Source organism: Dermochelys coriacea, chromosome 1, assembly GCF_009764565.3.
Source record: "Dermochelys coriacea isolate rDerCor1 chromosome 1, rDerCor1.pri.v4, whole genome shotgun sequence".
In the NCBI taxonomy this organism is placed as follows: domain Eukaryota; kingdom Metazoa; phylum Chordata; order Testudines; family Dermochelyidae; genus Dermochelys; species Dermochelys coriacea.
Genome location: NC_050068.2, coordinates 48,256,616 through 48,270,660, shown reverse-complemented (window position 1 = coordinate 48,270,660; position 14,045 = coordinate 48,256,616). Strand labels below are relative to the sequence as shown.

At 43.6% G+C, this 14,045-nt stretch overlaps 1 protein-coding gene across 2 annotated transcripts in view; it reads right to left on the bottom strand.

The window, feature by feature from the left end:
* The window catches only part of PDS5B (PDS5 cohesin associated factor B), a 260,336-nt gene that overhangs the window by 213,717 nt on the left and 32,574 nt on the right, over nucleotides 1–14,045 (bottom strand). For both annotated transcript variants that reach the window (XM_038410765.2, XM_038410755.2), the window contains exon 2: nucleotides 7,650–7,776. In XM_038410765.2, coding sequence (XP_038266693.1) covers nucleotides 7,650–7,757 — 108 coding nt within the window. In that variant the 5' untranslated portion in view covers nucleotides 7,758–7,776. The remainder of the gene's footprint in view (nucleotides 1–7,649; nucleotides 7,777–14,045) is intronic.

Genomic DNA, 14,045 nt, shown 5'->3' with positions numbered 1-14,045 from the left:
TGAAAGAGGGAGATGGCGAAATGGGTAGCTTGAAGTGTCTCGCCATAGGAGTTGCCCTTGATGAGGCAATCATCCAGAAAAAGTCTGATTCCATGTCTGGAGAGGTGAACCACGACCACGGCTAGAGTCTTAGAAAAGACTCAGCCTGTGGAGAGTCCAAAAGAACTCTGTATTGAAAATGGTCGTGACCAATTGTGAATCGTAGGAAGTGTCTGTGAGCTGGATGAATTGGTATATGAAAATAAGCGTCCTGTAGGTTGAAGGCTGTGAACCAGTCTCCTTGATCCAGTGCAGGAATTATTGTGCCAAGTGTGACCATCTTGAATTTCTGTATCCTCACAAATTTGTTCCGTCAGCATAGGTCCAGTATAGGCCTCCATCCCTCAGTCTTTTTCTGGGTCAGAAAGTAATGGGAGTAGAACCCTTTCCCTCAATGTTGTGTCGGCACAGTTTCCACTGCGCTTAGTTGTAGAAGGTGAGCCACTTCTACGCAAAGTAAGCGCTTGTGAGAGGATCACCGAAGAGGGACGAGAAAGGGGAAAGAGTAAGATATAAAGGGGATAAAGTAACCGGACTGAACTATTTCGAGAAGCCAGCTATCCTGTGTAATCCGCTGCCAGGCATGTTGGAAACTCTGGAGGCAGTAGCCAAACAAGCATGTAGGTGGTGGATTCCAGGGGAGGTCCTGCAGACCCCCTCTACCAACATTTCAAAATTGTCGTTTATTGCCTGGTGAGTGCGACGTGGTTGCTTGAGCTTGATTTTGTCTGCGCATAGGGGGATCTAGCGCGACTCCTAGTTACGTCGTATGATTTGGGTTGAGGCCAATAATACTGTTGCGTGGGGGGTCTTTGGTAGGATTGGTATTGTTGTCTCCTGAGAAAAGATGGGTGAATGCCCAGGGTGAGCAGCGTCACTCTAGAATCTTTCATGGTGTAGAGGAGTTCATCAGGGTTCAGGGGTTTTTTTGGGGGGTGGGGAGGTTGGAGAAAAGTTTATCCTTATCAAAGGGGAGGTCCACCACTTGGGTCTGCAGATCTTTACGGATGCCAGATGCAGAGAGCCATGAAGATCTGCGCATAACCACAGCAGTTACAGTAGTAGGGCTGCTGTGTCTAGAGCTGCTTGTAGGGCCGTTCTGGAAATTAACTGGCCCTCAACCAGAATTGATTTGAAGTCTGCTCTCCTATCTTCTGGTATGTAGGAGGCGAATTCAAAAAATTTATTGTAATTATCGAAGTCGTAGCTGGTGAGGAGGACAGAATAATTCGCAATTCTGAACTGTAGAGTGGAGGACGCATAAACCTTACAACCGAAGACATCAAGGCGTTTAAGGTCCTTGTCTTGCGGGGTGGGCCGATATTGCGGTTGTTTTGTTCGTTGTGCAACTGCATCCATGATAAGAGAGTTTGGTTGTGGATGAGAAAATAGGAAGTCAGCGTGCGTCCTTAGTGGGAACATAGTATTTACGTTCAGCCTTTTGCAAGTTGGTAATAAAGAAGCTGGAGTTTACCAGAGAGTGTCAGCTGGCTCCAAGAGCGCCTTGTTTATGGGGAGTGCGATCTTCGAAGGCACAGAGAGTTGAAGGATTCTGAGGAATCTGTGTCATGTTTCCTGAACCTCTTCTAAGGAGATGTCTTGACTGAGTAACACCCTCTTGAAAAGTTCCTGAAATTGTTTACAATCGTCCACATTCTGTGGAGGTGGAGGGAAGAGGACTCCGTGTGGAGCTGATAGAGAGTCAGGGGTCAGTGAGTCAGGATACGGTCCGTAGTTCATGTTCTCAGGAGGGATTTCAGGCACTCTAGAAGTGGACAAAGCTGGAGATCGAGGCACAGAAGGAGGTAGTGGTTTGGTAGAAGAGGTCTGAGGGTGAGTGGTAGGAGGATGTGGACAAGGGTACCACTGAGGCCAAGGTATAGGGTAGAAGAACCCAGGTGCCGTCCACCGAGGGCTGAAGTAGGGAAACAGACTGGTGGTTGTGAGCCATGACCTGAGGCAGAAAAGGTTCCAGTGGAGGAGGAGAGGCAGGTGGGGAGAGCGGCTGTTCAAAAAATGAGCCCTGTGTGTCAAGGAGCAGGGAGTTAGGCTCAGGCGGCACCGAGAGGTCACCTTGAGTGAGAAACTGTTGCTCCTGCTCCCTAGGCTGTGCTGAGCCTGGACTGTGCTCTAGCGCATAGTCAATTGAAAGCCTCACTGGTGCCCCGGGGCGTGTGGAGAGCCCTGCAGGGGGTCCACTGCTGGCGCCAGGCTCAGTGCTGCCGTTCTTCCTGGCGGCAGAGCGGAGCGCACAGTCGGCACTGCAGCTATTTTTAGCCCGAAGGGGGTCGGTGCCGACGTTCTTGTCGGCACCAGAGCAGAGCATGCAGTCTGCACCGTGGCTATTTTTAGCCCGGAGGAGGTTGATGCCAACGTTCTTGTCAGCACCAGAGCAGAGCATGCAGTCTGCACCACGGCTATTTTTAGCCCGGAGGGGGTCGATGCCAACGTTCTTGTTGGCACCAGAGCAGAGCACACAATCAGCACCGCAGATATTTTTAGCGCTGAAGGTCTTGGCGCCACGGAAGCCTTCCCAGCACAGGAGGTCGGGTTCCTGCCTCTGCGGGAGCCACTGCTGAGGTGTTGTGACAGCCTGAGGCACCTGCCTTCTGCGCTGTCAATACAGAGGGTAAGGATCTCGCGGGAGACCCTTTACCCTTGTTAAAGTCTCTCCTCAGAGACTGTTGGGCTTCTTACCTCTGCTACAGAGAGAGTGAAGCCATGCTCCCAATTGGCTATGATCTGGTCAGGGAGCACGAGGGAGAGGGTTTAACTTTCCCCATCTCCAAAGGCAGCTGCAGAGATTTTTCCATTAGCAACATTTTAAGGCGCAGGTCCCTATCGTGACGAGCCCTGTTCTTGAGGCTTGCACAATGAAGGCATTTTGCAGGGACGTGTGTTTCGCCAAGGCACTTCACACATCGTGAGATCCCATCAGATCTTGGCATGGAGACCTGACAGGAAACACACTTCTTGAATCCTGAAGCCCCTGGCATACTGAATTAGAAATGGCAGGGGAAAGTGTCTCAGCGGGAGACAAGCCTGAGGCGAAAAGTTTTTGTTTTTGTTTGTTTTTTTTTAAACTAAGTAACTAAACTATGTAACTATTCTAAAGGAAGGTAAACAACTGAGATGTAACTAATAACTATTTCTATAACAGGTTTCAGAGTAGCAGCCGTGTTAGTCTATTCGCAAAAAGAAAAGAAGTACTTGTGGCATCTTAGAGACTAACAAATTTATTTGAGCATAAGCTTTCGTGAGCTACAGCTCACTTCATCGGATGCATTCGGTGGACTATTTCTATGTTCTTTGTTACTGTTTCCTACTGAGACCAGGGAAGAGAAGCAGCACTGCCCCAAGTCCCGTCTTCAGCCAAGGACGGTTGAAAAGGAACTGAGAAAGGTGCAGGATGCATGCGCTCAAGAAGATTCAACAAGACGGGAGATACCAACTGAGTATGCGCGTCCCGACCAGGCACTGCTACCGAAGATCTCTGATCAACGGCGCCGGGACGCACCGTCACCTAGAGTGGAGCACCCACAGGGACAGCACTCAAAGAAGCAGCTAGGATCCTCTAGCTTGAAGGGTATAGTAAGGGGATATGGAGAACTAACTCTGGCAAATAATAGGAGGTTCCAGAAGCTACTGTTCTCAAGCCTTGGTTCTCTGGAAGACAGACCAACTGTGACTCTAATCTCCAGCCTTGAAACAACTAAGGTACAGCTGCTAAGGCTACCTGCAAGTGGGAACCCACAGAGGTCCATTGGGTACAGGAACTGATTAATCTACCCATGTAAGGACAGCAGTACTGGATAGTTGTCAGATCTGGAGAACAGACAGGGTAGCCTTTTACTGGTAACTTCCCTGAGTCTCAGCTGTCCTCCACACTATTGCCTTTTTGCCACAGTCAGGCCCAGATGCTGTTGATCAGGTTCGGGCCATTTTGCATTCTTTCCCCACTTGTCAAGTCTCCTAAGGAGTGACTAGAATGGGAGCACCTTCAGCTGCTCCTCCTGTGATGCTACTTGGGTCTCTGAGCACAGTAGACTTAGTTCTTGCCTTGCTGAGGGTGGCTTGAGCAGTCTATGGCTGACCTGATATCATGAAAAGTCCTGGCTGTAGATTAGAGAAGATGCTCACGTCTGTTGATACAATGAAGCATTGGCATGAGAAATGAAGTTTTGCCTTTCAATTACTTCTGGGAACGATGCTGCACCTTCCTCATTAAAAAGGGAGCAACTCATGTGAGATACCTGAGATACAATCCCATGTCTTGCCAGAAAGCTCACCAAATAATTCATGAAGATTTTATACTTTACAATGACCAATTAGTTTTGCCTGCTTATGTTTTGGACTTTTATTAGATGTCGTTAAGAGTTCTGCAGCAGGAAGATCTGGAAAAGACAGTTTGCAGTGGCAGCAGCAAACTAACTAGCTGGTTCTGTGAGAGCAGGGCTCCCATTCCTATCTGTCTGTGATGGGTACATTTTGTTCTGCCTGTGATGCGGTGTTAACCCCACACAAGGCCTGGAAAGTCAAGATAGTTAAGTCGGCCAATTAACTGCCCAGGCTGCACCTGGAGGAGGAGCAGCTGGGAACAGAGAATTGCTTAGAAAGGGCTCAACTAGGTAGGTAGAAGTGGGGCCTAGAAAAGTCAAAAGAAAAGTCAGGAAGCTGGCAACAGACAGGCTGATTCACTCCCTGGGAAGAGGAAGGAGGGTTTGGAGCTGGTACACCCAGAGAAAGGAGGGGAACCAGGAACTGTAGGAAGCATTCCAGGGAAGGAGCAGTGAGGGCTGGGAGAGAAAAAGCACAGGAGTGCTGGGTTGAGGGTCCTTAGACTGGAACCCAGAGCAGTGGTCGGGCCCAGGATCCCCTGTGGGCCACTAAGGAAGTGGTACCATCAAGGCAGTGCTGGAGAAGACTGCCTGACAGTTTGTGCAGAAGGAAGGACTCTGGGCAAACCCCTCAAAGGGGATACCACACAGTGAGTCAGCCGGAAGGCTAAGTCACAAAGAGAAGGCTGCAGTTCCTGGAGCAAGAGGGGCTGCAAGGCAAGACAACAGGTAGACACCCCGCCGGGGAGGGCAGCACCTGACAAGAGCCAATTCCCAGAGCCACCAGGAGGCAGTGCCACATGCCGTGAGTGGACCCCATGACATTGCCCTTAAAGCTGCAAGATGGCTGAAGACACATTGTTCAGATCTGAAGGGGAGATAATCCTAATTTTTTCCTAATGTAATACTGCACTAAGATGCTTGGATACAGGAGACTCCAAACAACTTTGACTGTATCAAGTCATCTTGACTTCTGAAGGATACATCAGATGTACACAGTACACCCACACTATAACACCCATCACAATAATTAATCTTGGGCTGTAACAAACCCTGGGGGCTGGAAGAGCTGTAACCCCCCCCGCCCGCCTCCAAAAAAACACCCGTCCACAGGTCTCTTTTTGTTATAACGAACTCCTGCCTATAACAAATAAACGGCTTGGATCCCAAGGGGTTTGTTACAGTGAGAGTAAACTGTACTTTTAAAGAATAAAAGAAAACACTTCCCAACTCATGAAAGAATCTGAAAGATGCTATGTATGCATGTGCATTATATCAAGAAAAATGTTAGAAAAACAGGAACTGAACTGAATGCTCTGTATTTGGAACCTGAAAAGGAACTACCCATTACTCAAGTTCCTGATCTTGAAAATCTGATACTTGTCGGCAGTTTATAAAAATTCAGCTGCAATGTAGAAGCATGTACCTGTCTGCCGTAAGATTTACTTTGTGGCAAAGTCTCTTGAGAACCTTTTCTAAATCCTCTCCAACAGCAGATCTCCATAAAAAGGCATTCTAATGAAATGAGTTTTCAATACCATAGTTTCCTTCTTTAGATTGAACTATATTTTTTTTGGATTTCACTTGCCATCATACCTCTAAGATACTGACAAGGAACTCAAGGTGCGGTCAGCTAACCATTCTGCTGCCTTAGTCAAAGCAAATGTTTTATTTAAAACAAATGGATAGGAATTCGCCCTTAGCTCTTGCAGCTACAAAAAAATAACTCTGGAAATCAACCCAACATAGATAGCTTCCTGCACCCCAGTTTCTACTATCTCAAATGCCTGGCTTAAGGGCAACATCTGCTATTCTACTGACAGATCTTTAATGCCTGGAGTAACCTCAAATTGGAATGACATTTTCCTTCCCATCTTAGAACAAGTATTTCAGTAGCATTTCAAATTGTAGTAATGATCTTGATTTTTAGAACTTATCAGAGTTGTAGCCACCCAAGAAACTGTTCCCTACATGTTTAAACTTGTATCACACAAACATCTTAGAAACATCTAGAGTTTGTGGTAACAAATTTTAGTGGAAACCATTTCTAAATCCCCTATACTTCTTCAAAAAATTCAACTATCTAGGAACTCCTGATGCTGATCTACCAACTTTGTTGTATCATTATGGGCAGGAAAAACAATCTGAAGCTTTGCACTTAGAAAAGAATTACATCCCCATCTGTTTTCCCTACTTCCGTAATATACACTCATCTTTTTCAGAAAGGTTTTCATATCCAAATTTGTCAAAAGGTCCAATTTAAATATGTTATTCAAGACTTTAACCTTAACTAATAATTCTCACATTGCAGCCTGGCACAACAGAAGTACTTATAGGAAGTAATAGTCTCTTACTTGCAATCTGCTGTTCTCGGCCACATTAAGACAGTTACTATATTCTAGTGCATTAACTGGGATTAACCCTACAACATTTTCATTTGGTACTAGACAGCCTCCTACTGCAAAAGCACCAAATAAGCTAATAAAAAGGGAAATTTTATTTTTAGTTTTCTCTTTCCTAAGTCTATATTTTATATGAAAATGAACCACAATAGGACTGTTCCTCCACTGAAGAGAAATTCAAAACAAATAGGAGAAGAGATAGGGTATCAAATAAAAGTTTTGATGCATTTCCATGTGCTGATCAAAAAATTGAATCTACTAGTTCTGGACCGGCTCTGCTCTGTGTCACACTTCAGTACCACTACACTGGAAATCTATCAACCCCAGATTCCTAATAGAGCACAAAGAACCTACTGGAGAAGGCAAATTATTTGTAAGAAGCAATCACACCTCTTTCCAGAATAAAGCAGCTGGCACCACCACCATCTAAGGTATGTGAAAGGGATTCTGAAAGTGACAGAGAAAGATTCATCCATACTTCTCCCATAAGTTATCACACACTCACCCAGGGCAATTCCCTAGGTTTCCTTCCTATTTAAGGAGATCCTTCCATATACATAGCCTTGTTTTTAAAAAAGAAGAAATTTTAAAAATAGTATTTCATAGAAGTAGTAATATGTCATTTATTTCCACTATTCATTGCCACTTTGTGCTTCTAATTTTATTCAAATATTTTTGCATGGACTAGTCTGAGGCAGCGGCTTATCACAAAAACAGAAAGCAACCAATAGTTATTCTGAGAGTATAACATGAGAAAAAACGACAAATTTAATAGGTTTAATATCTATTATGCAAAGTCTCATGTTCATATTGAAAGTAATTTCAAGATACCCCAAACGAACCTCCAAAATTTAGCAAGCTGTTTACTAACCTTTAACCGCCTCACCATCTCTTCTTTAGATATTTTATCCGAGATTTCTTTGACCCCTGGAGGATACGTAATTTTTCCATCATTGGCTCGCGTCTTTGAATGAGCCATGATTTCACCGTTTTAAAACCTGTAAAGAGAAAATCAAAATTAGTTAGATTAAACAATAATGATTTGTGAAAGTACTATCTTGATATAACTTGCGATGCAACAGACAGGGGTGAATAGATAAGCCATCTGCCCCACTGGGATATTATTTTACATGCAGTGAGATAAATATGAAGGGCCCTAAATTTACCCTTCAAACACTTGCAAGTACAACTGAAGCCAACAGGAGGAATACCCTTATTACTGATGGTAAAGTTGGACATTGTTTGTCTTTCAGTAATCAACGGTGTGACTATACAGACCCTAAGGTTTCTTCTCACATAATGGCATCCTAAATAAAGGAACTAAGAGCAACTGTTTTCTTGAGATATTTTCAGCCACCAAGACATTCTAACTGAACAGGACCTCTGGAAATAGAACAAACAGCAATACAACAATCCCTCATTCTTAAGTATAATGGTCAAATTATAAGTAAGGTGCAGATAATGCTGCCTTTAGTTACCATGCTGACAACTTGATAAATCAAAACAGTAACATGCTCCCTATATCCTATGAGCTTCTAGGATCTCACAGTAGAGTTCTCTTAAGAACTAAAGAAATAGTTAGAAAAACCAGAAGTAAACAAGTTCAAGATGTTGGGTAAAATTTTCCAAAGCGCTTAAGTGATTTAGGAGACTAATTCACTTAGGTACCTTTTGAAAATTTTACTTTTAATTTGCCAATGGTATGCAAGAACCCTCGTCTCCCATCCTAGAAGAGATGTGGAAAAACTCTGAAATGTAGCAGGAGCATGGGTAGTAGCAACAGCAGGAGAAGGGAAGACGACAGGCCAATTGGGAGTTTTCTCCCATGCCCCTGCTCCAAACTTTGGGGCAACAGGCCCAAGATTCCCATTTAGCCCCCAGAAACATGTTGACTAGAACTACTCCAGCAGCACTTCCAGGGAACCACCTATAAGAAGCCCAGGGAAAACAGGAGAGGAGCTACACATCAGCAGACTTTTACAATCTTTAATATCTTTATTATTTGAATTACCACAGCCCACAGAAGCTCAACTCATGGACCAGAAACCCACTGTTAGCTGCTGCACAAACACTGAACAAAAAAAGTCCCTGCCCCAAGAAGTTCACAATCTAAGCACATGCAAGAGACAACAGGAAGAGTACAAGGAAACGAGACAACATTTGTGACAGCAGTGGTCACAGCACATCAGCAGCCCAACCATCCTCAAGGTTTTTGTAGACATCATAGTTAAAGAGTTTTGAGGAGGGATTTGAAGGAGAATGAGATAGCGGATGTTTAAGGAACCACCTTCCCAGCGTGAGTCAGCATGGGAGAAAGAAAAAAACATACTTGTTTGAAAATTTAAAAAAAGTGGGCAATGGAGATTGACATCATGGGGCAACTGGAGGCAGGCATCAACAGCTTGATGCAAATGAGAGATAGGTAGGATGGGAATTGATGTGAAGGGCCCTGAAAGTGAAGATAAGCATCTTATACTTGATGTAATAACCAAAGGGGAGCCACTGGAGGGCTGCAAAGAGAGGGATGACAAGGTCAAAGCAATGGGCTAGGGAAATGATCTTTCAGCAGCACTCTGAAAGATGATGAGCAGGGAAGACTGTTAAAGTCCAAGACAAGTATATTGCAGGAATCAAAATCTAAGATGATGAAAGTGTGGTCAAGTTTTAATTGTGTGGATGGGTAAGGGCCATATCTTAGAGATGTTATGCAGAAAGAATCAGCAAGATGTAAATGTAGCCTGGATATGAAGATCTAGATCGAGGTCCAATCGAACAGGAGGCCCAGATTACAGACCTGAGTGACAGGCAGGTTTGTGGTGTTGCCCTCAGTGATCAAAAAAGGTGATGGTGAGGAAGACTTGAGGAGGAAGATTTGGAGCTCTATTTTTAGTCATGTTTAGTGGAGCTGATAGCGAGACATTTATAAGGAGAAGTCAGAGAAAGAGGCTGAGATTTCAGTTTCGACAGAAGGAGACAGGTATGGAGTAGAGAGGTAGATCTGTGAGTCACCAGCATAGAAATGGTAGCATATCAGATTATCCAGAGAAGGTACAGAGGAAGAAGAAAAGGGGACAAGGACAGAGATCTGAGGAGCATCTACAGAAAGCCGGAGATGTATGAGTAACACTGTTCCTTCTAAGCTGTGTGCACCGGCACACACAGATCCTAAACCCCGTGCACACAGCAAAACACTGCGGACAAAAATTTGCACAGAAGCAATTTTTTGCACACACAGCCTGTCAAAAATTAGAGGGAACACTGATGAGCAAAATCTAAAGGATAACCATTCTCCCCACCATCACTGACAAGTGGTCTGTGTGAATCCCTATCTTCCCTTCTTCCCATACAAGGGTTCCCCTATCTCCACCCCACCTGGGGATCTGTGTCCCCCCCACTCCCTATCCACCCACTCCAAGGTCCCTCATTCTCTCTCCTTCTATGGCAGAAAGTCTGTACAACCTTGTTCCATACCAGAGGCCCCCTCCCATTCTTGTGTCCCTCATCCTATCCCTCTCCCCACAAGCCAAGAGCTGTGGCTGTGTACACACCCCTCTCCCCTACTCTCTCCCCCACCAACATTATTCTTCTGGCTAGCTGTTATGTCATTCAGAAGGTCAACATTTTAACTCTATTGACAGGATAATCAAGGATACTGTTATGCAGAAGGCATTAATGGGTGCCATCAACCAATTGTTTGATCGATAGATAATTGTAGAGGTGCTTGAAGCCACTATGGCTGTGTTAAATCAGATAGTAGGGGCTCCATTTGTTCTGTATTTTTCTCCTTTGTTTTCCAGTGTTCTCAAAACCAAAAGGGTTCTGGTCAGTGGCCACTGATGCCTAGTACATTCCATGAAATATTGGAATTATGGGATGCAACATTCAAAAAAGTTAATGCATTACATATAGAAAAAGGCTGTGGAGTTGAGTTTAAGGCCTTTGTAAGCACGGCCAAAAATTGTATATTGTTTGGATCAGGTTACTCAAGAGCTTACCTCTTTCCCCAGGCCATGCTGTCACACCTGAGATCAAAAGAAGCATTCATATTGGAACCTCCTTGACATAAAGTGAGAAGGAGCTGCTAAAAGGTATTCACCATTGGGGTCCTTGACAGCGGAATTTGGTCTCCCCACCATTGGTTCACCAGACCCCAGATGTTAACCTTCTTGGCACACTGAAAAGCTCACCTTTTTTCACCCCCTCAGTCTTGAGGAGGAAATAAGCTAAGAGTTGGAGAAGTTTGGTGGTTTATTAGTAAATATGTTAGCTGATGAGTTAAAAATTAATTTTAAAATGGGTCAGTGTCAGACCTTTTAACTTCCCATATAGTTAAAATTCACTGAAACTTTGTGCTCATAGGCTACATATGAATTGTTTTAGGGTTAACAGTGTTTTTGTTTTGTTTTTTTTGCCATTCTTTAGCAGAGACTGAAGAATATTGTTCTACACCAGAGAATTCTACAACAGACTACCCTCTTTCATGGTTGAGATCTACTGTTATTTATCTAAATGGGAATGAGGCTAGAAGATAGCCATTCCTTTCATTCATCTGCACCTCAGAGGGCAGTCTAAGGGCTTGTCTACACTGGCACTTCACAGCACTGCAACTTTCTTGCTCAGGTGTGTGAAAACACACCTCCTGAGCACAGCAAGTTTCAATGCTGTAAAGTGCCAGTGTAGACAGTGCACCAGCGCTGGTAGCTATTCCCCTCATGGAGGTGGTTTTTTTAGGGTTTGTCTACACTTGCATTTTATAGCACTCTAACTTGCTGGCTCAGGGATGTGAAAAGTCACCCCCCTGAGCGCAGCAAGTCTGAGCTCTTTAAAGCACTAGTGTGGACAAGCTCAGAGCACTGGCAGCCACACTCCCAGTGCTCTGAGCTAATCCCCTTGTGGAGGTGAGTACCAGGAGCACTGGAAGCCACACTCCCAGTGCTCTGAGCTAATCCCCTTGTGGAGGTGAGTACCAGGAGCACTGGGAGAGCTCTCTCCCAGCGCTCACGCGCGACCACACTCACTTCAAAGTGCTGCTGTGGGAGCGCTCCCACGGCAGCGCTTTGAAGTTTTCAGTGTAGCCATGCCCTTAGAGCACTGAGAGCTCTCTCCCAAGCCAAGTTAACAACTCTCTCAACAAGCCAAGTTAAAGCCCTCCCGCAGCAACACTTTAACATTGCCACTGAAGATGTGCCCCAAGGCCTCAATCTCATTGAAAACAATGAAAACGGACATTTTGAAAGAGCAAATCTTTGTGAGTTTCTCAGAGAAGATTTTATACATCAGAATCTGCTGACAGATACATTTCCAGATATGAAAAGAAACAGCAAAAGACCATTACTCAATAGGAGGCCAGGAGGGAGGTAGAACAAGCAATGTGTGTGGACTTAGGGGAATGTGGAGGATAGTTGAAAGGTGAATGTGCGATGTACATCCTGGCTGATTTCCACTGCTCTGCTGATGCACAGCAGTTCTAAACTCTAATGGCATAAAACAGTCAGAGTATACCAGTGAATAGGGCTCTCAAAATTAAAATTGGAGATGCACCCATAGTACAGGATAGACTCATTGATTTTTTAAAATATAAATTTGAAGAAAAATAATGGTTCAGACATAACTTGGATGTGCATCTTCACATATCTTCCCTCAAATCACCTATCCTACAATCCTAGATTAAAATTTAAAGTATGGCATACTTTTACATGTGCCAAAAACTTGGGATAGGTTCCATTTTTTTCCAAGCTCATGAGCTCTTAAACTAGCCAAGGAAAATCATCATCTACATGGTAAATTAAAAATGCTCAGGACAGCAAAGTCAACCCCGGCAAATTCAACATCAATTTAGATATGAATTATGTTAGGGAGAGGGTGGAAGATAAAACAGAGGGTCCAGATGCTGCTTCTCTTCCCGTGCAAGTCAAAGCCACGTAGCACACAGTCCTTGCTGTTTTGAATTAGAGGATATAGGGAACCAGATGTGAACTTCTGGGTGTATGTGGGGAAATTGGTAGATATAGGTGAAGTGGCCAAGAAAAGAAGAGATTAAAAAAAAAAAGTCAAAGTATGGTACAGACTTTGGGGGAAGAAATGGGACAGACAGTAAACAGAGGAAAATGAGGAAAAAAAAACAAAAGTGTAGGAAAAAGAGAAGAATTATAAAGAAGGAAGAGAGGAAAAACACCGAGAACAATGATATGAAAATAAAAGTGGAGTGAAGCCAGAGAGGATAAAAATGTGAAAAGCAAGGAGAGCATGTAAGCTAAATTTTTAATTTATTAAACAGAAGGTGATTAACACTGCTACAACTAAATACAGTACAAAGTACACAACTGTTTTATTCCTTTACATTGCAGAAGTGCAGCTGAGCAGGTATTTCTCATTTAACCTAGCAGACTTAATCATTGTGGCTACTTGATATGAAAAATTTCAATCCCTGGTGATGAGCACTTTAGTAATACTTAACAATTTAGCTTTCAAAGGAAACTATCAATTGGTCCAAATGCATACACACAAGTGTCATAGCATTTCACTCTACTTGTGTGAAGAAAATTACATTTAAAACCACATTTAACGCAAAATTTCAGTTATCCACGGGGGCTAGACTGAATACAATTCATTACCATTAGCAGAAACATCAGGTAGTAATGCCTGTCACTGCCAACCTAGGACAGATTCAAATTGGTAATCTGAAAGTTAATAGTTCTGTAAATAATTACAAAGACCCCAGAGAGTCCTCCAATTATGTTTAACCCCCCCCCCACACACACACACAGAGCTATTTTAAAGTAGCCAGGTTACTAAAAGGTGAAAGGTACCCTACACATACAGTATTTTTATGAAGATTTTTAGAATACTGTTCCTTGCTCTTCCACATGTAAGAGTATAGAACACCAATTTTGCTGTGTGCTTATGTGTAAATAAAACATGGATTATTGGTCACACATACTAAATACAGATGTTCCCCACGTTACGCAAGATGCAATTTACACAAATCCGCACTTACGGAAAAAGTTCTGTAAGCTAGAAATAGGAGTATTTTTGGTTTTGGGAGGGCATAATGGTCGGGTATACGTTTCCAACTTATGCAAAATTCTACTTATGCAAGGTGATCCAGAACGGAATGATTGCATATGTCAGGCAGAATTTGTACTGACATGATAGATTTAATGGATTAGTAAGTACCATTACTGTATCTCAAGTCAGTGATCCATGCCTTACAGACAGGTCTCAAAACACAATTCAGTGACATGCAGTTTATTATTTCTGTTTGGAT